This window comes from Coffea arabica, chromosome 10c (assembly GCF_036785885.1).
Source record: "Coffea arabica cultivar ET-39 chromosome 10c, Coffea Arabica ET-39 HiFi, whole genome shotgun sequence".
NCBI classification, from domain to species: Eukaryota; Viridiplantae; Streptophyta; class Magnoliopsida; order Gentianales; family Rubiaceae; genus Coffea; species Coffea arabica.
In genome coordinates, this window is record NC_092329.1 from 52,107,812 (window position 1) to 52,134,224 (window position 26,413).

The 26,413-nt window shown below is 32.8% G+C and overlaps 2 protein-coding genes across 2 annotated transcripts; both read right to left on the minus strand.

Moving 5' to 3' along the window:
- Window positions 1–7,989: 7,989 nt before the first annotated feature.
- LOC113714237 (xyloglucan endotransglucosylase/hydrolase protein 22-like) lies at window positions 7,990–8,307 on the minus strand. The gene has a single exon (XM_027238025.2). The coding sequence runs from the start codon at window positions 8,305–8,307 to the stop codon at window positions 7,990–7,992; it is 318 nt and encodes a 105-aa protein (XP_027093826.2).
- A 15,196-nt stretch (window positions 8,308–23,503) lies between these two features.
- On the minus strand, window positions 23,504–25,418 carry LOC113714239 (SKP1-interacting partner 15-like). Its single transcript, XM_072069529.1, has one exon. It carries the CDS (start codon window positions 24,984–24,986, stop codon window positions 23,847–23,849), a length of 1,140 nt encoding a protein of 379 aa, XP_071925630.1. The 5' UTR covers window positions 24,987–25,418; the 3' UTR covers window positions 23,504–23,846.
- Window positions 25,419–26,413: the final 995 nt, after the last annotated feature.

Here is a 26,413-nt window from a genome sequence, read left to right on the forward strand (position 1 = left end):
GTGACTGAGTTTATAAGGACCCTTAATTTGTTTAATTAATTTCTAGGATGTGTCCACTGTCCAGAGTCCTTAAAGTATTGGACCAGACATAGAGCCATCACCAAATCAAATATTTCATCATTTATGTCACAATCTCGGAGTACTATTTTGTGCTTAACCACGTAATAGTTAGTGACCTGCAGATCAAATGGAGTTGGTAGCATATTTTTATATGATCCAATGCATGATAATAAATCCGAGGATAAAGCATATACCTTTTGCGAAGTTTATCCTTTGATCTAGTTATTAAAGTCATCAATAAGGACAAGTGATGAGTATTTGTTACTAACAAAGGAATTATATATCTCTCTACTTTTTGTATCTTTCAAGGTAACTCAATCTCCAAACTTTGTTACTAAATATGAGACTCTTCCCACAAGTAATATATAATTAGAATGTGAAGTAACATATAAAAAATCTTAGGGTGCGTTAACTATGAAAACTGAAATCTGAATTCATTAAGTCGTTGAATTGTTAAGTACTGAACATTAACTGATAAGTAAATAGCTTATCATTTATTTTTAGAAGCAAATTTTGTCTAAAATATTCAGTGCCACCTAAGTAATTCAAATGATCAATTTTTGGTTATCAAACGCGTCTGAATATGTTAAGATTCGAATCCATTAATTGCTAAATTAAATAATCAAATAGGATCCTAGTTAAAGAACATTTTTCGTAGAACCAAAAGGTAGACAAGAAATATCGTCCAACAAATTTGCTCAACTCATTTGATAGTAAAACGTTTAGAAAAGTCCAAATTAAATCTGCCAAACCAATTTCGTCCAGGCACTATAGTAATGCACGGAATTTCTAGATACACTTCATTTAAAATTTAGAGTAAATGTTATATATATAGGGAAAATAGCCAATTTCATCCCTAAACTTTTTACCAGTGTTGATTTACTACCTAACTTTTATTCCTAACCAATTTGATATGTGAACTTATTTTGCAGTTCCAATTAAGGACTTTTGTGGTAGCTTCACCACCTAAAACTAATATGGCTCTTTATTGATCAACTAAACAAGGGTATATTGGGAAAATCACTTATGGGGCTATAATAAATCAAGTAAATTGTGTAAAAAATCACAATATTAAAATTTTAAAAAGTTTTACCTAGTGATTTTTTACACGATTTACAAGTTTTATTTGGTGATTTTTTATACATTTTACTTGTTTTATTACAGTCTCGTGATAATACTCTTGTTTAATTAGTCAATTAGGAGCCAGATCAGTTTTAGGGTAGTGGTGCCACTACGAAGGTCCTTCATTGGAACTACGAAATAAGTTCAAGTATCAAATTAGTCAGAAATAAAAGTTTGGGAATAAATCGACACTAACAAAAAATTTAGGGACGAAATTAACCATTTTTTCATATATATATTGTCAGTCAATGTATACATTATCACAGTTAGATGAATGGCACATAAGTTAAATTTGAATTTTAAATTCATGTCAGGTTTAGTTGTCATGTATCTAATATTAATAGTTCATATACTGTCAGTGTATATAAAATTAATCCTAAAATTTATAATATCAACTAGACAAATGCAACATTCCAAATTTCTAACTTTGCCCTCATTGAAAACGATAAATTCTCTATGTGTCAAAACCGATGTTTAAGCTATACTGAACTTGTCTCTAGATCATATATTAAGCTATATAATGTAATTTTTATATTTTGTAACTCTATTAAATCTAATAATGTTTTAGATCAAATAACATGTTCTATGTATTTTCTGTCATTAATACAACTATCTTTATTAAACAAATCGTGATAGACGATTTTCATCTGGTTTATTAATGGATTTTTCTAACAAATGCCCACTGGGCACTCACTAACTCATCTAACATTTACCTAACCTATCATATACATACACATACTAACAATTATTACTGTCTCTTACATTTACATACTTTTCTTATTTAATCTTACTTATCCTCTCTTATATTCATTTACTTTCTCTAATTAATTTTACATTTCCAAAGATATGACACTTGAAATATATCTTAACAAGTATCCTATAGGCACCCATTAGACAGATCATTTATTAATAATATTGGCTTCTATTTTATAAAAAAAAAAATTGTATCCAAGCATTAACTAATGTCCAAAAAAAATTCCAAATTGTACCATATATATAATAAAACAGAGCCAATAACAAGATGCTACCAAAAGATGCCTGCGTTACCAAAGAAACGACTTGACTTCTCCTATAAAAATAACGAGACCTGAATTCTAATTAAAGTTGGAGATTATCCAATTAATTGGACTGAAAATCCTTTTTGCATATTAACAATTTCTGCCCTTGGAATTGCGATTCCCTATTTCCTTTTGTGACACTGTTTTTCAAAGAAACTAAGATGGCATTATGAGTTCAGAAAGGAGGAAAATTTAGGGGTGGCAACCCATTGCCTATTAATTATCCCCATCCCCTGCCCCTGACTTCCCCGTCCCGCCCCGATTCCCCCGCAGGGGCACTCGCGGGGTTAAAAAAAATTTATTATATAATTTATTATAATTAAATTTGAGCAAATAATTAAGTACTAAAATATCCATACATCACCAAATTATTATTTATTGTAACTTCACAATTGAAACTCATAAAAATAATTAAACAAAAGTTATTTGAATACAATCTAATATAAAAAAATATATAACTAAAATAATCAAGTTTTCACTTTTGATACAAATACAATCACTAAATTATTATTGTGTTTTTTTAGAAAAAATTGTTATTGCATTAAGTGTAGTTAGAAATTTAATATAAATGTATTAATAAATTTAGTATAAATAATTAATAATTTTTCTTAATAAACATATATAATTAGTAGTATAATTGATAATATTATTATATATATAATTATATACATATATATATTTTGTTTCAAACGGGTGGCGGGGCGGGGGAATATACCCCCGTCCCCCCGCCTCGTTTCAAAATAGGGGGAAAAATTTCCCCCCGCCCCAATAGTCCCCCGAGGGGCACCCATTGCCACCCCTGGAGGAAATGCAGGGTAGAAAACAAGAATTCATGGGCCTATAGTCATTTTCTATTTTGATAAAATGAGTGATTAACATCACTATGGAGATATAGTTGATTATTTAGTGGTCATATAGATAATACTGGATTGGTGAAATATTAGCTATATATCAAATGTAATGAAATTACCACTCAGTTATCAAATATTGATTTAATGATCACGTTAATAACATGTATTAAGTCAAAGATCAATAGCAGATTACTTGAGAGATATCCACACACGCGTATTCTGAAGAACATTATAAGACCTCACTTTTGGTATCATATGCATCAAATTTGACATTGGAAGGTATATACTAGATATGTGTGTACACACACAGACACATGGATGCACGCACACACACATATACATACATAAAAATATAGACATATATACATACATAAATACATATGTGTGTGTGTATGCATATATATTTTTTAATTAAGCATTTCTTCTACTAAATAGAACCCAATTAGATGCATGTTGAAATATATGTATGTGTATATGTGTATGTATCTATGTATTTTCTAGTAAAGTATTTCTTCTACTAAATAGAAGCCCACTAGATGCTTCACTGTCACTCTTGAAATTATACTAGACCAAACTGGTTCATTTTGTGAATGAAAACCCTGTGTCCATGAACCATACCTTTAATCAATTAAATTTGACATCTGCTACTTCAAAAGCCATTTTCTGCTTCTTTGATGGAGGAATAAAACTAAAAATAACTGGAATTCCACTTCTGGATAATGACAGATAAAAGTGGAAGGCTGGTGCGACAAATCGATGCTGAACATAATTGATCAGATTTCATTCTCACGAGTGTTTTCGCTTTATAAGATACTACTGCCCCATGTGTTTATTAAAAAGATCATTGTCACCCTTAGAATTCAGAACTGTGAATCCGCAGGTGATTTGACATATGCGGGCTTATAGTTGATAGGCATGGCCATTAATAGGATTTTCTTGAAGGTTTGGATCAACATTTGAAAAGGGTTTTACCTCTGTAGTAACATGTATCATACTCTAATCCTAAGAAAAAGAGATTTTTTTTTTTTTTTTCTGTTTTCTTGAATAAAATTGTTACAAGGGAGGGGCAAGTAATAGAGGGCAGAAGAATTGAACCTTGTTCAGGGATGAAACGTAAAGGCTCTTTAATATATTCGACTCCCAATATGATATCTTGGTACATATGCTGTACAACCAAATCATACAAGTTGTTAACACTTTAAGCATGAACTTTGAGTGTGTGTGTGTGTGTGTGTTAAAATTGGAGATTGCAGCTCTAAGTTTTGCTATTAAGTGAATGACTATTCCAATAAGATATATCGAACGTAGAGTTGATATCTTGCGTGAGTTTACTACTACTACTTCCCTGCTTCCACTAATTGAGTTAATACATATGCTTGAAAACTGCAATCAACAAAAATTTGCTAAACTGCTATTTGTACCTCGTGTCATAATATGTACAAGTAAGCTTAAAAGTTCTTCGCACAAGGACTGATTCCTAGGATAAAATTTCATTTGAGATTTAGCCAATTAAAGGGAAAAAAGTTTTAAAAAATGAAGAAAAAAAAAACTTTCGAGATGTTAACTTTTTATGGTTCATCACAACAGTTCATTCTCTTTAAAGGTAAATATGAGGGGGGAAAACGAAGAGAAGAGAAGTAAATTTATCTATCTAAATCCAAAAATGGATGTGAAAAAAAGGAAAGAAGCGTCCATGGTAAAAGCAGCCAATAGTTGATTAGTGCATGCACCTTTCAACTCATGGAACATGGGTTTTAGATGGCCTAAAGGGTAGAGATGGTAATTTTCGACACAACTCGAAAACACGACACGAATCTAATATGAAATTAATGGGTTTGGGTTGAGGTTACGGGAGTTCGGGTCAGAATTGGATTGAACCCGAAAAGAAAACAGGTCGATTTCGGGTCAATCCGTGGTGACCTGATATGGCTCGATATGACTCGTTTACGAATTAAAAATAATTTAATAAACATAAAATAATTTTATCTAACTAAACTAAGTTAATCTTTTTTTTCAAAGGCATTAATTACTTAATCCTAAATGAATTTATTTAATTTGTATGAAGTTGAAATTATTATATTTGGACAAATATTATTTTTTGCTTTTATACTGTTTTAATTTATTTTATATTTTGTTTGGGATCAAACACTTTTACAGTGTTTAATTTATTTTAGATTTGGTTTGGAATTATTTATTTAAATTTTTATTACTTGATTATGTAATTAGTTTTGTGAGAAATTGATTTTATTAGAAATTACAGTGATAAATTAATAAATTAAAATTAAGTTTCGGATCATTTCGGATCAGCCCGTCAATCCGAAATTTTCGAGTTTGGGTCAACATACCTGACCCGTCACGGGTTTGACGGGTCGAATTCGAATCAACAGATTTTCTGACCCGACCCGCCAATCTGATTTGGATCCGATTGCCAGCCCTACCTAAAGGTTGTCACATCACGCGCACAGTGTCCTCTCAGGGTGCCATGGGGCGCTGTTGTTCTCATATTCTTCTGAACAATAATTGCATTTTATCCAAAACTTATCCTTATTTATTTGGGGGACCCTGTACTAGACACAACCCACTAAATAATCAAATGTTATTCCCTTTGATAGGATGCGTAATTGTTGATAAATTTATAAATATTTTTCCTTGATTTTGGTCAAATATTGTATTAATTAGTAGATTTTACTCATATTTAGTTATTAGTGTTAATTGTAGAAAAGTGAAGCAAAAAAATAGTTAACGGAGGCAATTTTTCGGAAGATCATGAACCAGTTTGGCATGGCGCGTTCAAGACATGCTGTCAGGTCTGGAAGGCTCGGGATTTTTCTTGCCCGTGGAGGTTTCTTAGTTCGAGTTGAACTCCGTGCAGATTTTGACTGAAAATTTAAAAAATATCTTTATTAGTTATAGTATTTGATTAGGAAACAAGGGATATTATCTTTTGTAGTTTTCCCTTTCCAATTAGGAAAGGTGCTTTATTTCTTTAATAGGTACAATTTAGGAGATAAAATAGGAAGAGGGTCCGCTGGCTATATTAGTAGACTAGTACTTCCGAGGAAAAACAAGGAACTTTGGCTCGTGATTGATTAGTCTTGGCAGGAACAAGAAACAAAAGGCTATGTTCGTTTTTGGTTTCTTATCGTCGAATGTTCATGAAACTTTTGTCAATGAAATTGTTTGAATTATTTCCAACGATGAGCGGCTAATTTCTTATTCTAGTCAAAGGGTAACGAAGGATTTAGTTCAACTACAACTGCAAGATCTAATTATTCTTATTTGTTTCTTTTATTCGTTAATATTCGTTTATTTTTCGATTTAACTTCTCATAACTGTTTTATTGTTTGAATATTAAGGGTCCGGTATTTAATTCAACCTAACAATTTATTACCAATTAAGACAGTTAAATCCGTAATTGTTTAATTATTTTAAATTAGTGGCGACTAGCGTGATTTGTTTCGTGTTAGAAAAACATATAGTCTAATTTAAATAAACCCTGATAGCGTGCTTTATTGATCAGAACAAGGTTTTTTTAGTTTTTAATACAATCAAGAAATTAAATTTTATGGGCGTACCTAGTATTTTTTCTTAGTTAGGAGAATATTAACGGGTGTACCTTAATTATCGAAAAAGTAAGAAAAAATTGATTGTCATCACTTGTTTGGCAATTATAACCTGTTTATTAACAAATAGATGAAATAATTATTGCATCAATGAACAGTTGTATGAACTACTTTTGAAGTTATTTCCTTGGTTAGAGTTTGTTTATTATTGATTTAAAGTTAATCTATTTCAGTGTAATTATTTTTATTTACGGTAATTATTTATTTTAATTTCAATTTCTCACACCTCCGATTTAATTTTTGCTTGGAAGGAAATAAATCATCCAATCTCTGAGGAGACGACCTTATTCACCGTTATATCTAAATTTAAGTTTTTAGAGTAGAAATTTTAATTTTGGTGGTTTGACATCCATCAAATTTTAGCACCATTGTTGGGGACTAGTGCCTTTTCGATTTATTTTCTTCAAAATTTTTATTTTTATTTTTCTCTTTTTTTTAACTAATCTATGACTGCTAATATTTAATATTTTGATAATAGATTGGATTTTATTCTTAGGAGGGTTAATGAGATTCGTGTCTCTTCTAATGATCAATATTTAGATACACTAACCTTTCTTGTGAAAAAATTGGATGTTGTAATTTGTGAAATTTGTTATGTTTTGAATCATTCAAATCGCAAGTTCCTCCCCCGCCCCGTTGCCATTCCTTTAGCGCAAGAGATCTTCTGTGTCACATCCTATCCCACTTCTTCTAATCTTGCCAAGTGTCTCTTGATAAACTAAATTCTCAAACAACCCAACCTGAACCATGTTAAATTGATTAATCGATTAATCGGGCAGAGAAACTTAATCTCTATAACCAAAACCGATTAAAATAAAACTATTTCACAAAATCACAATTTATCAAGGGAAAAAAGCCCTAAAACTCAGTTTAACATCTGGCCTCTCGTCATTTTCTTCATCATCTTCACCATTATCTTCCAAAAATCACTCACAATTCACACACACAAATTGATGATCCGTTGCGCACAAATTGTTCAAACTTGAAACAGACAAATTGATGATCCAAGTTAGACTATCTTTCTCACGCCCACAAACACTCCCGCAGTAGACTATCTTTCTCCCCCATTCACACACAAAAATTTTGTAGACTAAAATCTAGTAGGAAAATTCAAGATTTTTTAGAGGAACCCAAGTTTTATTTTCCTTTTTCCTTGGTGGGTTTCTTCGAATACCAGATCTTCTTGTAGAATATATTTAGTTTTAGTGTAAATTTGTACTGGGTAATGGGTACACAATTCTTTAGAACTATGGGAGAAGTAACAGTCACAATTCTTTAGGCTGTGGAGTTGTTGGCGGTGCAATCTGGAGGGAAGCCCTGAGGAAAACGTTCGGCATCTGTACAATAATTGTATATCTTGTAATTCTGCTGCACCCATTTCAATCTAGCTTGACTAGTGGCATCAAGTTCCTGAGAGAACCATGGCTTTGTGGAGTTTGATCCACAAGAAGATTTCCCAGAGCTCCATACACAAGCACCGGCCTTGAAATTTCTCAAGGAAGCAGTAAAGGGAGACTGTGACCAGTCAGTCTTGACAAGGCCGCCTCCTGTGGCCCAGTCTTCTGCATCCCGTAGACTAGTGTATACCTTCATCGGCTGGTTCTTCGGATATGGAATCCCCCTTACTTCCAAATTCTAATGCAGGAAAAATCTTCAAATTCCAAATCATCTTGGTGGGTTTATTCAAAATTGCGCAACGGAAGTTCAACTGGGTTTGTTTCAACGGTGAAGATGATGACGAGAGGACAGATGTTAAACTGAATTTTAGGGCTTTTTCCCTTGATAAATTGTGATTTTGTGAAATAGTTTTTATTTTAATCGGTTTTGGTTATAGAGATTAAGTTTCTCTGCCCGGTTAATCGATTAATCAATTTAACATGGTTCAGGTTGGGTTGTTTGAGAATTTAGTTTATCAAGAGACACTTGGCAAGATTAGAAGAAGTGGGATAGGATGTGAGATAGGGTGTGACACAGAAGATCTCTTGCGCATTCCAACAACAAGTGCCCCGTATTTCAAGATGATATGAGTACTCCAATTAATACTTTTGGAGCTTTCCCAACCCTGTCTCAAATGTGGTATAACCCTTATTCAATCATGTATAATTAAGAATGGTGAAACAACTCCAACTTTAATTATGCAGCAAGGTCAATAGGTTTTCAATAGCAACAATCATCATCCACGTCAAGTATGTCTTTTGAAAAAATTATTGAATTACTAGATACTAACACATATCAATTTCAACAGGAAACATATCGATTTCAACAGAAGACAAAAATAAGAATTAGAAATTTGGCGGATCAAATGTGTCCATTAGCATCTATAGTGAGGCAATTGGTTTCTCCAATTTGTGAAAAATTGCCATCACTGACCATTATCAACCTTAAAAAAGATGAGAGTGTAATTATCCCAACAAGTGATAAAGAACTACAAGATTCTCAAGAAGAAGGATCTAAAAATGCAGCTGAAAAGAAAGAAATGAGACTCCAACATTAGATTGCTCTTGTGAACAAATCCAATGAACAATTCTCAAATGTTGTGACACCTCCTTTATTTCCTAACGAACATTCTCCTAACTCTTATTCTGTGATTTCTATTACGGAGATTGATTTTGTTATATCAAAAATTTTTGAGTTTCATAGGAGAAGGAATAAATTAGAAATTGCAATGACCAAATATCTTGAATTGATAATTACTCATGATGGAGGAGTGAGTGAAGAATTAAAATCAGTACTTACTTGTTTTGAACCATCTACTAGTCAATAAAAGAAAATAACTCATATGCTTAAAGATTACTCTATTTACGAAAGTTATCAGGATTACATAGAGAATGAAACACTGAAACGAACTATATGATTTTTATCCTCCTTGAACAAACATGATAATATCTAATAAAAAATATTAAAGAAAAGCACTTATTGAGAAACAATCTAATTAATTTTTAGTTTATTTTTATTACTTTTATTTTAGATTTCTTGTATTTTATGCGTTTAATTTTAATTTTGTTGTTTTACTAGACAAAAGACTACTACGAGACAACCTAACTAACTCATTAGTTGTAAAGACGTGTTTAAAAATGTTAGAAGATTACTGGACAACAAGACGTGCCCATATTTATGAGTTGTGATGGCATTGATGAGTTGAAAATGTTTAATCAAAAGATTCCTTATATTTTAGGCTTGCCCGCATCTAAAATGATTGAAGAATTTGGTGGCTACTTTGCTTCCATTGGTTTCACCCCACCTTTTGCTCCACATCCTTAGCAGTGAGGTGCCCTCCTCCATGTGCAGGAAAGTTTCATTGTCCCTTTTACTTCATCTTTTGATATTTATTTCTTACATTGGGAGCAATGTAAGGATCAGATGTGAGGAAATAGTATACTAGTAAAGTGCAAGTGTAACCATTATGACATTTTTGTTGAAATTTTTGTTTAAAATTTTCAAATTTTATCCAATTTTTTGTCAAATTTTGTGCATTTTTGTGGTTATTCCTGATAATCAGTGGCTAGAGTTTCAAATCTAACTATTGTTAAGGTTTATGAACTAATGTGTTAAGTATGATGTGGTAAGATCTAAATGTGTCTCTCTAGTGAATATTTGAGATTTTGTAACTTTTACAATTTTTGGTTAAATTTTTTAGGCATTGTAAATATTCTTTTGGCATTTTTCATGTAAATTGGTTCAACTATTAATCTTAGTTCTCTATATTTAGAAAATGAAGTGGACTTGTGTGCTTTTAATTTTATTTTGGTACTGTTTGTGAATTATATTTGGCTATACTATACTAGTTATCGTTATCTAGTAACTGAAAATTTTCACCACAAGTATCGACTTTCGAGTCAAAAAATAACGATAGTCATGAGTATGTGGATCTTAAATAATGAGAGTTGAGTAATGGGACTCTTTCATTTCATAGATGTTAGAGTTTGCGTCAAAAAATTTGATTGGCTAATGATTAAGGATTTTTCCCTTGAAAAGAAAAAAAAAACCTTAAGTGTAGGGATATTTTAGAAAAGAAAAAAAGTTGTGCTAATAGTGAAAAGTGAAAAAGTGCATATGAAAGTAAGAGTATGGGAGTATGGGAATAGTTATGTTAGCCTGCTGATCCAAGAGTTTTAATGTTGAGATTTTATTTAATAGTCAAATCATTTGCTAAGGAATGATAATTGAGTATTTTATATCCTTAAATTAGTTAGTCGAAAATTAGAAAAGTCCCTAGTTTTAAAAGTTAATCAGAAAGATATTTCTTGAAGACTAACCACTAATGCTTGATATACGTATTAATTGTACCTTGGCAATGAGTGACTTAGGCAATGGTCATTGTTTGAACTTGATCGCCTGATTGGTTATTCTCATGCTTGTGTAGGTGTGGAGGGAATTGATAGGGTGCGTAATTATTATTAAATTTATAAATATTTTTTCTTGATTTTGGTCAAATATTGTATTAATTGATAGATTCTACTCATATTGGTTATTGGTATTAATTGTGGAAAAGTGGAAAAAAAAAGTAGTTAAAGGAGGCAATTTTTCGAAAGACTGAACTAGTTTAGCGTGGGTGCGATCAAGACATGTCAAATCTGGGAAGCTCGGAATTTTTCTTGTGCGTGGAGGCTTCCTAGTTCGAGTTGAACTCCGAGCAGATTTTGGCTAAAAATTTAGAAATATCTTTATTAGTTATAGTATTTGATTATGAAACATGGGATATTATCTTTTGTGGTTTGCCTTTTTCAATTAGGAAATGTACTTTGTTTCTTTAATAGCTACAATTTAGGGGATAAAACAGGAAGAGGGTCCGCTGGCTATATTAGTACACTAGTACTTTTGAGGGAAAAAAAGAACTTTCGCTCGTGATTGATTAGTCTCGGTAGGCACAGGAAACAAAAGCTATCTTCCTTTTTGGTTTCTTATCGTGGAATGCCACGCAACTTTTGTCAAAAAACTTGCTTGAATTAATCTAGTTAATGGATAACAAAGCATTTGGTTCAATTACAAGTATGAGATCTAATTGTTCTTATTTGTTTCTTTTATTTGTTAATATTTGTATGTTTTCTGATTTAATTTCTTATGATTATTTTGTTGTTTGAACATCAAGAACCCGATATTTAATTCAACCTAACAATCTATTGTCAATTAAGACAGTTAAATCTACAATTATTTAATTATTTTAAATTAGTGGTGACTAACGTGATTAGTTTCATATTAGGGCAACATATGGTCTAATTTAAATAAACCTGGCAGCATGTTTATTGATTAGAACCGAGTCTTTCTAGTTTTTAATACAATCAAAAAATCAAATTCTATAAGCGTACCTAGAGTTGTTTTTTGATTAGAGAAATAATTTATAGGCGTACCTTAACTATCGAAAAAGTAAGGAAATATTGATTGTCATCACGTGTTTGGCAATTATAATATATTTATTATTGAATAGATGAAATAATTATTGTATCAATAAGCAATTGTATGAACCACTTCTAAAGTTATTTCCTTGAATAGACCTTGTTTATTATTGATTTAAAGTTAATCTATTTCAATTTAATTATTTTTATTTATGGTAATTATTTATTTTAATTTCAATTTCTGAAACCCCCATTTAATTTTTGCTTGGAAGGAAATAAATCATCCAATTTCTGAGGAGACGACCCGACTCATCGCTATACTTGAATTTAAGTTTTTAGAGTAGGAATTTTAATTTTGGTGATTTGACACCCATCACCCTTAATTTGTTTCAATTCATTTGATACTTTTTTCATTGTATACCTTTTCAGGGAAAAAAGTTGACAATATAGGAGTATTTAATAGGAAAATAATCTAATAATTGTAACTTTGGTTATTAGTAATCTTCCATTTTTTATGATGTAGATAACTTCTCAGAATTATAATCCATTTTTGCATCATATATCAAACCAAAACATCCCAATTACTCTAATTAAACCACTATTTTTGTAGTCTAAGAAAAATTGCAAACAAGTTTCTGCAAAATATCCATTTGAAAACTGGTCAGGCTTATCCTAAATACTCAATGAAATGGAATATTGGAATCGGCTTTTCTCATAGTGCGAAAAGCCTACAGAAACTTGATTCTGCAAATCAAAGGTGGCACATATCTGGTGTGTTGACTCTTTAATCTTGTTATTAGAACATAAACAAGTTGCTTAAACGTTTTAATATTAGTAAACAAAGTACTTGCAGGCATGCGATAATATAAATTAGCAGATTCAACGAATGTTAATCAATTTGATCAAAGAATTAGGTTCCATATTTTGTCCCTGGCTATTAACTTTTTCTCAAGGAGATTACACCTAGGGAAGAAGATACATTTAAATATAGCACGTTTATGACATAATGCAGGCCTCATAACTTGGAGGAAATTTAAAATGATAGAAAATTTCTCGAGTTCAAATTTTATTTGCACTGCATTATAAGATGTGAATCTTTAATTTCTTTCTCTATGTCAGTATTTGCATTATTTTCCTCTGAGTCATGCATGCATGCGTAAAAGAGAATTCATGCATTCATATCATACACTGATTTTGATATGATTATGGTTTTTTTTTTCCCTCGAGCGTGTCATCTCATATTCTTGACTAGAATATAGATTTCTTTTTACATAATTTAATTTTTTTCGAGTTAATATATAATAAATCTAAAGAAAAGTAATCTTCCGGCATCAACACCATATACTAAAAGGTAGTATCTAAATTATAACTAAAATCAACTTATATACACTGATAATGTAGTGATTTTTTTTATACGAACAGTTATGAATATATGTTGCATGTACATAATTTGAATTGATGTTATGTAACATTAATTTAAACCTATTTGTATTAAAAAAAATTGTACATTCACGGCGTATGAAAAGCTTACTCTTATAACTACATCACTTCACAATGCTAGAGAAGGAGAATAATATTTTCTTTTTCCTCTGCCCTGAAATACAAAATTGTCAGAATCCAAACGAAGAAATACCACCGACTATGCAAGAGTGAATTTAAGTATTTAACTCAAGCCTCTTTCTCCCTAATGTATAAGGCTTTAATAATGCAATACTTATCAGAACTTCGTATTATTATACTGATGACTATGTAAAGTTTCCAACCGTCCATGGCCCTCTATTGGACATGGGGTTCCACCTCCCACAAGACATTGATCTGAACATTGATCAAATAGGGAATAGGGAAGAGAATATTGAGTTGTTCACTTGTTTGGTGATAGAAATGGGGCCAATCTTGATTTTATATATCTCAAAGATGTGGAATTTGGGGAAATATGACATATAGTGATAGTGATGAAATTTTTTTTTTTTAGTTATTAGTCACCAAAGGCTAAATAAAATAAAGTGGGGATAGAAATGTCTAATGCCTCTTGGCACCATGACTTGTCTAGAAAGCAAATGTCCCAATAAGGGAGTGGTCCAATGTTTTACACCATCAAAGGGAATAGAGAATCACACACATATAAGATGGAGAATGTATAATTAGGAATCAGACAATAGGGACTACTTTGTTTCCTCCACCAACTATGGAAGTAGGAATTTGTTTCACTCATGTCTTCATTTTTGTTTTCTATTTTAGGTGGCAATGCTTGTGTACATGATTAATAACAGGTGTGATACTTGGCAGAACTAAAAATAAGCTGAATTTGTTTGTTCACATACTTGGCCACAAAAATCCTCTCAACCCAATATCTTATTATTATTATTATTATTTTACTTTTTTGTGCACTGATATTTAGGAGTTAGTTAACTTAAAAATTGTATTAAACCTATACTCCTCGATTACAAATCATGCTCACTGAAGATAAAAATCAATAATCTGAATAATGCTTTTCTATAATTATTGGTCCAACGACCACCAGAAGGTCTTTAAGTCCCTCCTGGGATGCTAGTTGGGGGATCATATCCTGTGCTAGGGTTGTCAACGAGTCGAGTCGAGTTAAATTTTGGCATAATCGAGCTGAGTCTTGACTTAATTTTATCGAACTCGAACTCGAGTTCGACGAGTTGACAATTTTGAAGGTTGGGCTCGAAAAAATAAATAAAATAATATAATATTTTTTCTTAATAAATAATAAAATATTAAGGATATTTATGTAATTTTACTATTACAATAAAAAAAATATATATATATATATACTAGAGCTCACGAGCCTAACGAGTTTAATATTTTGAGCTCGAGTTCGAGCTCGATTTTGACTCGATCAACTCGAGCTCGACTCCGGAGCAACTCGATTCGTTTGCACCCCTATCCTGTGCTAGCATCAAATGTCAAGAATTATTGGCTTTTAAAATCCAGCAGGCGCCTTAGTGCACTCGACTAGTTTAGAAGTGTCTTAGTCATCTGTGGAACCTCAATGGCCCCGTTGGACCAATCTCCTTCCCTCATAATATAGAAGTAGTGTTGCTATTGACAAAAAAAAAAAAAAAAAAAAAAAGGAATGACGCTCTTCGATGCTAATCAAACATGTGAACGACCCTTAATTTTACAAGGATAAATTGTCATCTCCCTGAGAAAGGAAAAAGAGACTGCTATCAAGCGTTTTCCATTAGATATAACTAGAGGAAAATGTCGCGTAGTAGTTTAGTGCCTATGATCAGACATGGTTAATAATTACTATTTGGTGTTTTATAGTACACAAATTAAAGTATGATAATTTTATTATATGATATTAAACAGAAAAATCATAAGTTATATACTTAGTCAAAAAATATAATGTGCAACGAAACATAATTATAAAATACGATCAACCATTTTGTATCCAAACCTAATAAAATAAAAGACTTACTTATATTTTCTTCTGCACTTTAAAAATAATAAAATCTGCTGTTTAGTTTGAATTTGATCTTGATACGAGAACAATCCACCGCATTATCTTGTCATATAAGTAAGATTTGAATGATTAGCATATTTGAAGAAATCATTGCTAGTGGAGTTTCAGTTCTTGCAAACCAAGTTCTTGAATTTATATTAATTCTAAGGACATAACGTCACGAGACCTCCACATTGGTCAATCAATCAATTATGATTTATTGTATGATTTAGGAGATATAGCAAAGCATCTCCTTCTCAATAGGGGATTACAATCACGAAACATTAGTTTTTGAACTAGTTGCAAGAATATACAATAACTAACTTGCTAATTTAGAGGAATAATTACCTCTAAAAAAGTACTAAGGGTGCATTTGATAAAACTAAAATTTGAAAACTGAAGTCTGAAATTTGAAATTTAAAGTCTGATCCATTAAGCTATTGAATTGTTAAATATTAAATATAATATATTTGAGTGCATATCACATTCAGTGAAAAGTGAATAGCATATCACTTAATTTTGGGAGCAAATTTTGCCTAAAAAATTTAGTGCAACTTAATTAATTTAGATATTCAATTTTTGGTTATCAAATCGTCTGAATATGTTAAAATCTGATTCCATTAAGTATAAGTGTTGAATTTGGTTATCAAACAAGGCCTAAGGCATCTTAATCTATTCAATTCAAGAAAACAATTAAAAGTAATGAAGTGTATACTTTAAATTTACAGCAAAATAGTTTTAAATAGATGGTTAAACCTATTGACAAACCAAATGAATTAAAAAATTGCCCAAATGGAATCACCAATAAAGTAGCAAACAATTTGAAAATTACCGTAACTAATAGTTAAAACAACAAAAGAAGTAGATGCGGTCTGTAAATGGGAAAATTTATGATGTTAAACTTACCTTAAACCACCAATAGCAATTAATAAATGTGACTTCCTTCCTATCAAGCCTGTCTAACATGGACAATTGAATTAAAATACTAAAAAATTATCGCACAAACAACTTGCAAGATTACAGATTTCTTACAACTAAAAAGTAGATTGGCTAAAGAAAACATACCTATTGAGATTTCTTACAACCAAAAAGTAGATTGGTCAAAGAAAACGTGTATATTAAGAAAACTGTTACAAAATGGGGAAGAGGGGTAGCTAATATAGTAAGATCTGAATTTAATAAGTTGTATAATTGTTGTGGAACAAAGTTGTAAGTAAATAAAATGAATTTGAATAGATGGGAGTTACTGTTGTAATGGCCAAGAAACCAAACTTCTTCACTAATTGGCATTAATTGTGTCTTAACATCTATATATCACAAGTTTGCAAATAACCAATGAAAAAGGTTTCAAGAAATTAAGAGACTTGGATGCTAATATAATTAAATGATTAGAAGGGCTTTTATGTAATTTCACTAAAATACAAACTGAATTTTGTTGTACCCAATGCTCAACTGGACATTGAACACTGTCACATATCAAACTTGTCCCTAGATTAAAATGTCTTAAAGGACATCTAAGTAATTACGGTAAAACCAAATTAATTATAATAATTTATACTCAATGCTCCAATTGCACTGCAAACACTTTAGTATTTCCAAAATAGTTCCACCCTTGCAATTGAAATTTTTTGAAGGACTTGCAATTCAAATTTAAAAATCATCTTTGTCCTAAACTCATTCTTACGTAATACAAGGATAAGGAAATGCCTAATTTGTAGCTACATGTTTAACCTCTTAGTCCGATCCGTAGATGTTACGGCTCTCACCTTAAATTAATCAACACTGACATTGTATAAGAAATACTTTTGAGTCATACAAGAAGTATTGACTGACACACGAAAAGATCCAATATAATCGTAATAATCCTATGCTATTCATATTGATTGCATGCTATCAAGTAGTTGAGTCATTTCAATGGTTTGTTGATCTATCTTTTTCCATTTGTAATCATGTTTTTGCTTCTATCCTTTGACAAAGAAGTAACATAAACTTTCCAGAAGTAATCTTTTATTATATTGTTAAATTCTGTAAGCACATTTAGGCCGAAAAAGAAAATCAGGAAGTAAATACCATTTTAGAAATTTATTCCCACACTGATCATCTATATCATCTATGAATTAGAAAACCAAGTTTTCTACCTTACTGCATCAATAAACTTTGGATACGTGGCATGAACTTGTAAAGTCGTACATAGATGCCATATTTGAGGCAATAGAATAGACCACTTGGCAGGGGAAAAAAAAGAAGATGAGAAAAAACTTAAGCAGTAATTTGTCATTAAGCACATCTAAAGCAACTATAAAAGTAGACCACCATAACTTCTCTTTCAAAAATCCTTTCAAAACCTGTTTCAGGAAAGAAAAAAAAAAAAAAGAAAAGGGTTGGGTCCATTTGAGAGGTCGACATTCACATATATATTATTGGTTCATATCTTGACTTGAAAGGGTTCATTATGTGTAATTGCTAGACCATGAATAGATAATCACAAACCAGTTCTCTAATTGGAACACGAAGATTGAATCTGTAGAAGTGAAGGCTAAAGATTCTTCTAAGTGGGAAGTATAAGTCAGGAGAAGAGAACAAAAGCAAAGTTTAACCCCTGTGTGATAAATTATCCAATTTTCTTATTCTTTTTTCGTTTTCCAAGAACTGTAACCAGATTCTTGTCCAAAATGGAACCACCCCTACATCATCTTGCCCAAGTCATCAATTTGGACTACTATATCATCATCATAGGATGACATAAAAGTATGACTTCGCATCCATTTGATGGAAAGCATTTTCGCACAAGATTGAGGGTTTTGTGAGGACCAAAGATCTTTTTTTTTTTTTTCTCTCTCTTTTTGACAACCAAATCGGAACCAATTTATTAAATGGTTTTGAATTATAGAATCAATTTATTGCAGAAAATTATAGAATCAGGGGCCTCCTCCAGCCAAACAAGTAAAGTTTTGAGACATGAAAGCCAATCTAAAGTCTAAACTAAGAGGCTTATTAGGTCAGGTCCAAGAAACTTAAAAGTTGAAACCATATATTGATCAGCAACAATTTTAAGAGTTTTTCCCTCGTCGATGGGGGTTGCTTGAGGGAGGAAGAATTCCCAGAAACATTTATGCTGGTGTACAACTCTTCCTGTAAAGTTCCGGAATCCATTTTCCTTCCTTTTCTGCAATAAGAATTACAAAAATAAGAAGTAGCAATGGAACTTTTATTAGATCTATATTTTTCCTTGACACTGGAAAAAATGAGCTGGAATTTTACTTTTTTTCCCTTTTTTCTTGATGAAATACTAGAGATCTTATTGATGTAAAAATCAGCTTTCACAAGGAGGGTTAGCCTGGGATAAACTTACAAGAGTACTCCACAATGGCTATTCCTTCAACAATACTTTGTAAAATTAAAGTTAGGTGAAATTAAATTCGTGAATCATGCTATATTGGGTGTTAACTGATGTTAGTAAATGTGGAGAAGAACAGTGGAATTACCTAGTTGAATATTAAGTACATATTCAAAGAAAAACTAGTTTATTATTTAGAGGTTCCACTTCAGAAAAGTGAAGTATATATTCTTGTTGATGATGATTCAAGGCTCAGACACTTGATCTAAGGCTAAGACACTATTAATATGTGAAAGAAACAAAACTCAAAAATTGTTTTATTACCCCTTTTTGTTTTGTTGATGGTAATTAACGTCTAATTATGTACTCTAATTCTCAAGCAGAAGGATTTTTTCATAGGCTACAATCTGTCCCGCCAGGTTTGGTTTGTGCTGGAGAAATTGTTTCCTGTTGGTCCAATGCATAGATCATCGAATTGCAAATGTACTTAAAGTCTTGATGACCTCAATCAGTCAGTGACAAGAACATTTAAGCAAATCATCCCTTCTCTAATTTGTTGGGAGCTGTGGAAATGAAAGCCCAAATTATATGTTTCTGAGGAAGAAAAAGGCCAAACAGGAGGGGGATCATTGCAGCTATTTTTCACTATTCCTGGAGTGGTCTATTTGCTTTCCTTTCCTTGGATCAAATCCATAACTAATAAAAAGATTAAGTCTGTGTTGGAAGGGAAGTAACACAATCACAGCCTGGTTCAAAGAGCAAGCAATTTTCAACGGCTCCAAAAAGTTCTAAGACTAATTTTACATAATTTATCATGTAAATTATCATAATTTATAAGACTAATTTTACTTTGCACCCTCGAACTTGTATCACTTTGCACACTAAACTTAAATTTTTAACACTTTGCACCCTAAACTCTTAAGTTTGTTTGATTTAAGTCCAATCAATGACTACATTCACAAAATTAACAAGATAAAAATCAGTGAAAATTAATGATGATGTACTATTTTGTTCTAACTGTGACCCCCTTGACTTTTTTTGACTACTTTTAGTACATTATCATTGATTTTTAAGGTCTCAATTACTAATATTGTTAGCAAAATTTACAAGATAAAAGATTGTATAAATTAACGATAATGTATTATTTTATTCTTGTTATGATACCTTGGCATCTTTTGGTTATATTCGGCACATTATCATTGATTTATTAGGTCCTCTGTTTCGTTAACTTTGCTAAAGTTGTCATTGATTAGGCTTAAATAGGACAAAATTGAGAATTTAGTGTACAAAGTATTCAAAATTAGGAGTTTAGAGTGCAGAGTATTCAAAATTAAAATTTAGATGCAAAGTAGAAAAGTAATACAAGTTCGAGGCACAAACTGAAGTTTGTCCAAATTTATTACTTGTGACTCATGAATCGTTATATAATTTCTTATAAACCCCTTACATTTAGAAAACTATACAGATTTATGATAGTTTGAATTTGTCGCAATATTGCCTATTAAGAGGTGAATTTACCTATTAATCCTACTATTTTGATCAATATTTCTAATAAATCAGAAGGGGAAATTGATCAAAAGGTTTTCTACGCAAGGGAAAATTGCTTATTTGAATCAAACATTAGTCTTTTCTGCCCCTTTTATCAAATAAGATTTTGTGCTTACATTATTGTGTCCAGCAGAATTTTATACTGATTAATCACAGATCATTTTTATCAAGTGGTTGAGGAAGCCTTCTGCCGTGGAGTAGCTTTTATTTCTGTAGTTAGTCTCAATAATATGAGAGTTGCTACTTGTTGTTCCATTCAATTGTTGTCTTAGGGCGTTTAATCTCACCAGTCTGCGAGCTGTAATTCTATGAATTCATCTCAATGTTGTTACTGTGTCTGTTTTGAAAGTTTTTAATCTTGTGGTTAATATTACTTTGCACCGTTAAAAAGTAGTGAAGCATGGGAGTTGGGACAATGTGCACTTGCATTTCCGTTTGTGAAAATCAAGACCTAAACTCTAGCTTAATTGAATTAGAAGTTCAACAAAGTCTGATTCCTTAACTCTAATTGCATAATCAAAAGATGATTTTGATGCATTAATTGGACCATTATGTATATTAGGACTGTTCTGCGTCATAATCTAGCATTAACTTGCTACTGAGGTTCTCAACCTGTATAAAGACTGGCACGAAAATAAGCTCAAACGCTAGATTAATAGCAAAGAAAATAACTTAGGCTCCGTTCGGATTAGCTGTTACTGTAGCAGAGTTTTTAGAGTATATTTTTGGATATTTTTAGAAAATATTTTGGAATGTTTAAGAGTAGGAGAGTTTTTTAAAATATATTTTGGGATATTTTTTAAACATTAAAAAAATTAGAGTACTTTTTAAAAATTTAAACAAGTTTTTCAAATATAATAAAAATTTTTAAAAAGTACTTCCAAAAGGTAATCTAAAAATTAATTTAAATTTTTTAAAATTTTAAAAAAATATCTCAAAATATATTTTAAAAACTCTTCTACTCTTAAATATCCCAAAATATTTTCTAAAAATATTCCAAAATATACTCTAAAAACTCTGCTATAGCAAAATTTTTCAAAAACACCCTAAAAAACAGTTGATTCAAACGGAGAGTATAGTATTTGAAAAACTGATTTATAAAAAACTGAAAGATCCAAACGGAGCATTATGTATTCACTAATTCAACCAAGTACTTGAAATATTCAGAAGGTCTAAGTGGGTTCGATTCCGACCAATACCATTTGGGTCGGGCATTGCCCTTGAAGCCATGGGTCCCTTGCAATGTTTAGAATGTATGACATAATATCTACCTGATATACAGCAAATGAAAAGTAATCTGGCAGACTATGAGAAGCCTTTAAGCACAAGTAGTACAATGACAATTTTGACTTGTTGCTAGACGGGTACACAAGATAACTTAGAAGCTAAATTGCCATCAAGTAAAATAAGCCTTGAGAGATTTTCCACAGCATTGATACTCAAAACTGGTGGCTCCACTAAAGAGAGCATATGATGTTGGTTGCGAATGATCCATCTATGACAACTTTGATTTCAAACGCAAATGATATTAGGAGCAGAGAAAAGTGATAATAACAGATCCATAATCTTGTAAGAGTTTACTACTTCAAAACCAAGTAACTAGGTAGTGCTGAGCTTTAGGACACAACTAGAAGGGGAACTACCAATTGGTTGGAGACTACAAGTCCAGAACACTTAAAGATGGTACGTTACCACTTTCACCAATGATGATTTAGCAGTCCTTAATCCATGTATAAAGTACGAATTGCTGATTTCATTGTCATGTAACAATACACTTTCCCCTTGAAGTGAGAGAGGGCCATAGGAACGCAAGTCTAGTCTGCAAACTTAATTTACTGAGTCCACAATATTTGTTGAGCAGTCAAACTAGTCGGTCTACTCCACAAAGGCACAACAGAAAAATCTACTCAAAAGTTCCAAGCATCTGATCAACAAATCTTACAGATGCCCAATATTACCTAACCCCAAGTCTGATTAACATGGTAAATCATCTTACTACCTCATTTATTACCCTTTTAAACCAAACGACCTGTATCAAACAGCAGAATTCAATTGCTCGTTCCTCCAAAAAAGGATCTACATTGTCCCTCCAACCCGTCTATGAGAGTGTAGCTTAGTCTGTCATTCCCTGAGACACTCACAAGAGAATGAAACATTAGTAAAAGTAGGACCTGCTTACTGTTCTGCCTTTTCTTGGCCCCTAGGAGCCGCGATGAGAATGCATTAAAAAGAAAATGACAAGGAGATTAATAATTCTGTCAGTGACCCAACTTTTCAGCTTAAATGAAATTCGAATCTGTAGTGAAAGAAAGCAAGGTAAAATTAGGGAAGATAAATTGTTTCTAATGTAAGTCACTTCCCACTCTATCTATTTCAATTATCACCCGAGATTCAAAATTACTGTCCTTAGAACTTCCATTACAGAAGAGGCACTAAACCGTTTGCACATCTTTTCAGTTTAATAGCTTTGAAAAAAACAAGGTGCCCCTCTCCGAAATAATCCTTTCAATCTTTCCTCTTTTGAATAAAGTCCCAAGCACAGTTTTCTTAATCAGCAACAACTCAATTTCTCCCCATATAACGTGAAGACATACACCAAGAAGGACAAAAACTGCATAGCTTCACCACAACTTGGGTATCCTTTACTAAGAATGCTGAAGCTCTTAAAAAACAAAACAAGAAGACGGGGAATCTGCATATCCATGCCAAACATTATTCAAAACTTGATAAGATAAGTTCAACTAAGAACATTACAACTACCAATTACCTAATCATGTCAATGAAGTTCCACCATGACAGAGAGACGAAAGAAAAGTGAAAAACTTACCCAAATCCAACAACCAATCATGAATTTCTGCATACTTCAGATTATGTTATTGAACAAGAAATAGCAACCTTCCATTGCATGATAAAAACTGAAATGTTGTACTTGCAACCAATCTACTGCTAACCAGCATTAAAGGTATATCTTTTACACCTTAATATACTGTAAACTATATGCCCCTTGACAAAGCACCCATTACTACAAGAAAATCAACAAATAACAATCCAAGCACAATGGTAACTGGTAACAACAACCAAACATATTCACGAAATGGCTGACAGAAATGATGAAACCATTTTCAATTTCAAATTTCAATTCATACAAAGCTACAAGTCTTGTAGCATTACAAATAAAAATTAGGAAATATGACACCAAAGAAAGGAAGGAAACACCAAAATCAATTTCAGGAAATGTATGAGGACAATAATAACAACATACAATGCGTCCAATCCTCATTAATTTAATTTCAATAAACAAAAAAGATACTGGTACAACAATAGAAACATTCAGTTTCCAGCATGATTATCATGCCATTACTTCAGTCCTTGACCAATAAAAATTGCAATTCAGACACCAATAAAAATTATCATTTGCCAATTCCCGACTCCTCCACGTTCCCTAAGGCACTGCTGAGAGCTGAGCCTCAAGCAAGAAACCCCGGCAAAGCCCATCTCCATTTCCAGGGACACCATCAATCCACCGCCACTCAGTCTTTTCACAGCCATTCTCCTCAAAACACTCCCAAACCACCAATTTTCCAACCCTTTTAGCAGAAAAACAGACCTGATTTCCCCCTCCAAACACCTTAAACTTACTCGAATCCTGAAAAAGCCTATACATTTCTGATGGCATTCGCCCAGCCTCGTCCCACTCTAAACTCTCCAAATCCAACCTCAGGATCAAAATTGTCGAACACGCGCTATGCAACGAGTAAGAACTCTTCAATCCACCGATCATGAGCACCTTATTCTTCCCTCCCACTAACAATCTAGGCCGCTTTATTATATCAAACACATCGCCCCACTCGTGCTTCTCGAGCCGACTCCATTTCTGGACCAACTGATCCCCTCTGTTAATCACCATAGACTTAAACAGCTTCCACTGAGATCGCCATGGCGATCCCACATCACAAAGAGCAAGTATAAAATTCTCAATCAAAACAGGGCTTCGCGGCTTGGAAGGTAGATTAGACGAATACTTGAGCCAAGAATTGGCAGTCGAGTACAAAGTAGCTAGCTCGGTAAGAACCAGCACTTGGCTGGGGCCAGCTCCAATTAGAACGGAACCGTGGCGCGACCAAGCCGAGCCCAGCTGAGGTAAGGCCTTGAATTGCCTCGTCAAAGGGTTGCAAACAATCAGCATTTTATTACTGATCGGGCCGGGATTGGGGGAAGAACTAGAGGACGAAGCCCAGAGATAAAGCAGGCCATGAGATGAGGTGATGGGGAGGAGGGAGGGAAAGGGGAGGAAGTTGAGGGGAAATCTGAACCATCTGTCAGACAAAGGGTCGAACACGTGGAGAGCAGGATGGGAAGACAGGTGGGAATGCGAGTGGGATCGGTGGGAAGGGCGGAGGGCAATTAGGGAAAGCACATGGGATTGGGAACTGGAAATCAAGTGCAAGAATGATGGAGAAGAAAGAGCGGTATACAGGGACTTACAAACTGCTCTGCAGATGATCATCTGGCGGAGTGGCAGGGAAGAAAAGATCTGGTGGAGGGTGTCTAGAGGCAACCGATTGAGTGGGGAAGATTCCATCCTCTTTTGCGTTTCTTCTCTGGGTTTTCTTGGGGGTTTTTTGGGGGGGCGAGGAGATGATGGGATTTTGGAGTCAGGTGGAGGTGGTGGTGGAGGGCGGCTGTGGTGGTGGTGGGATGGGATTTGGGTAGTTGGCTGGTTTAATGGGGGAATTTTGCTTGGGGGAAATGGAAATGGAAATGGTTCAAGGCTTTTAAGGTGGCAAAAGCGCACGGTGGAGTGGAGTTGGAGGTTTTTGTTTGATGTGAGTGCAGGAAATGGGAGTATTTGTTTGACTCTCTCAAGACATGTTTTGCCAACTGCTAGAGGAGAGGAAGGGAATTTATGCTTAGTTTGGGAGATGAGATTTCAGCAGAAAAGAAAAGAAGGGAAGACAAACGTAGGTGTTTTCCACATTTGAGTGTTTTAGTGAAATAGAAGAGGAGGAAGAGACCCACTGCAATTAACAAAATTTTCCATCCCAAAACGGGCAGAAAAGAAAAGGAAAGCTACGAAAAGGCTGCAACAATTTTTTAAATTGCTCGTTCTATTCTTGAAAAACTATTGAATGGAATATCTATTGACCAATGTATTTAAAATCATCTCTTTTCTTTTATAAACTTTCAAACAACATTAAAATCTTTTCTCTTCTTTTCTTATCTTTTCTTGTCTCTCGTAACTTCTCTTCTTTTCTTTTCTATCCTCAACTCACAAACAAGCTATTAGGTTCTTCGACCTTGTCTGCGAGGGAAAGTATCAATAGTAGGGCAATTTTTGGTACAACTATCAAATTTATGTTTGTATTGTGAAATATCATTTTTGTATTTCTCATTGCATGGAAATTTAGGCTATTCACTTTTTTTTTTTCGTGTTTACTTTAAGGATATATTGCAAATTCAGTGTCACTCTCGTTTGAGTAGACAAAAATTCCACTCATGCAGGTCAAGTTTGAGTATTTAACCAATCTTTTTGTTACCGTCCTTTGTAACTCATATTTTCATTAAATTTCATATATTCGTATATGTCTATATTTTTCTTGTCTTATCAATTTTTTTTTCCTTGCAAACTTAAAATTTTATCGTGTACCATAGAGAAAGAAAAAAAAGAAAGATAAAGGTTTGAACTTGAATCATCAAATAAAGGAAAATAGGCCTTAAACTTTAGGAAGGAAATAGAATGAGTTGTGAGCAATTGTTTTTGGTTAAGAATGCTATCATGAAACAAAATCCTTATTATTCATGCCTCTTGTCTTAAACCAACCAACTCCTAAAGTGCAGATTTCTCTTGTCTTCATTCTTCTTGCAAGTGCTCCATCCAAACTAGGCCTTAAGTTTATAATTGTCTATTAGTGGGAATAAAATTAGGAATGCCCCATGTGCCAAATGGTTGCTTCTTGTACAATGAATAATCTTCTCGTTTGGGTTTCAGTTTGTAGTTTGCCCTGGAGT

Coding starts and splice junctions, on each gene's coding strand:
- LOC113714237 (XM_027238025.2), bottom strand. CDS start 8,307: ATGAAGGTATACACTAGTCTACGGGATGCAGAAGACTGGGCCACAGGA.
- LOC113714239 (XM_072069529.1), bottom strand. CDS start 24,986: ATGGAATCTTCCCCACTCAATCGGTTGCCTCTAGACACCCTCCACCAG.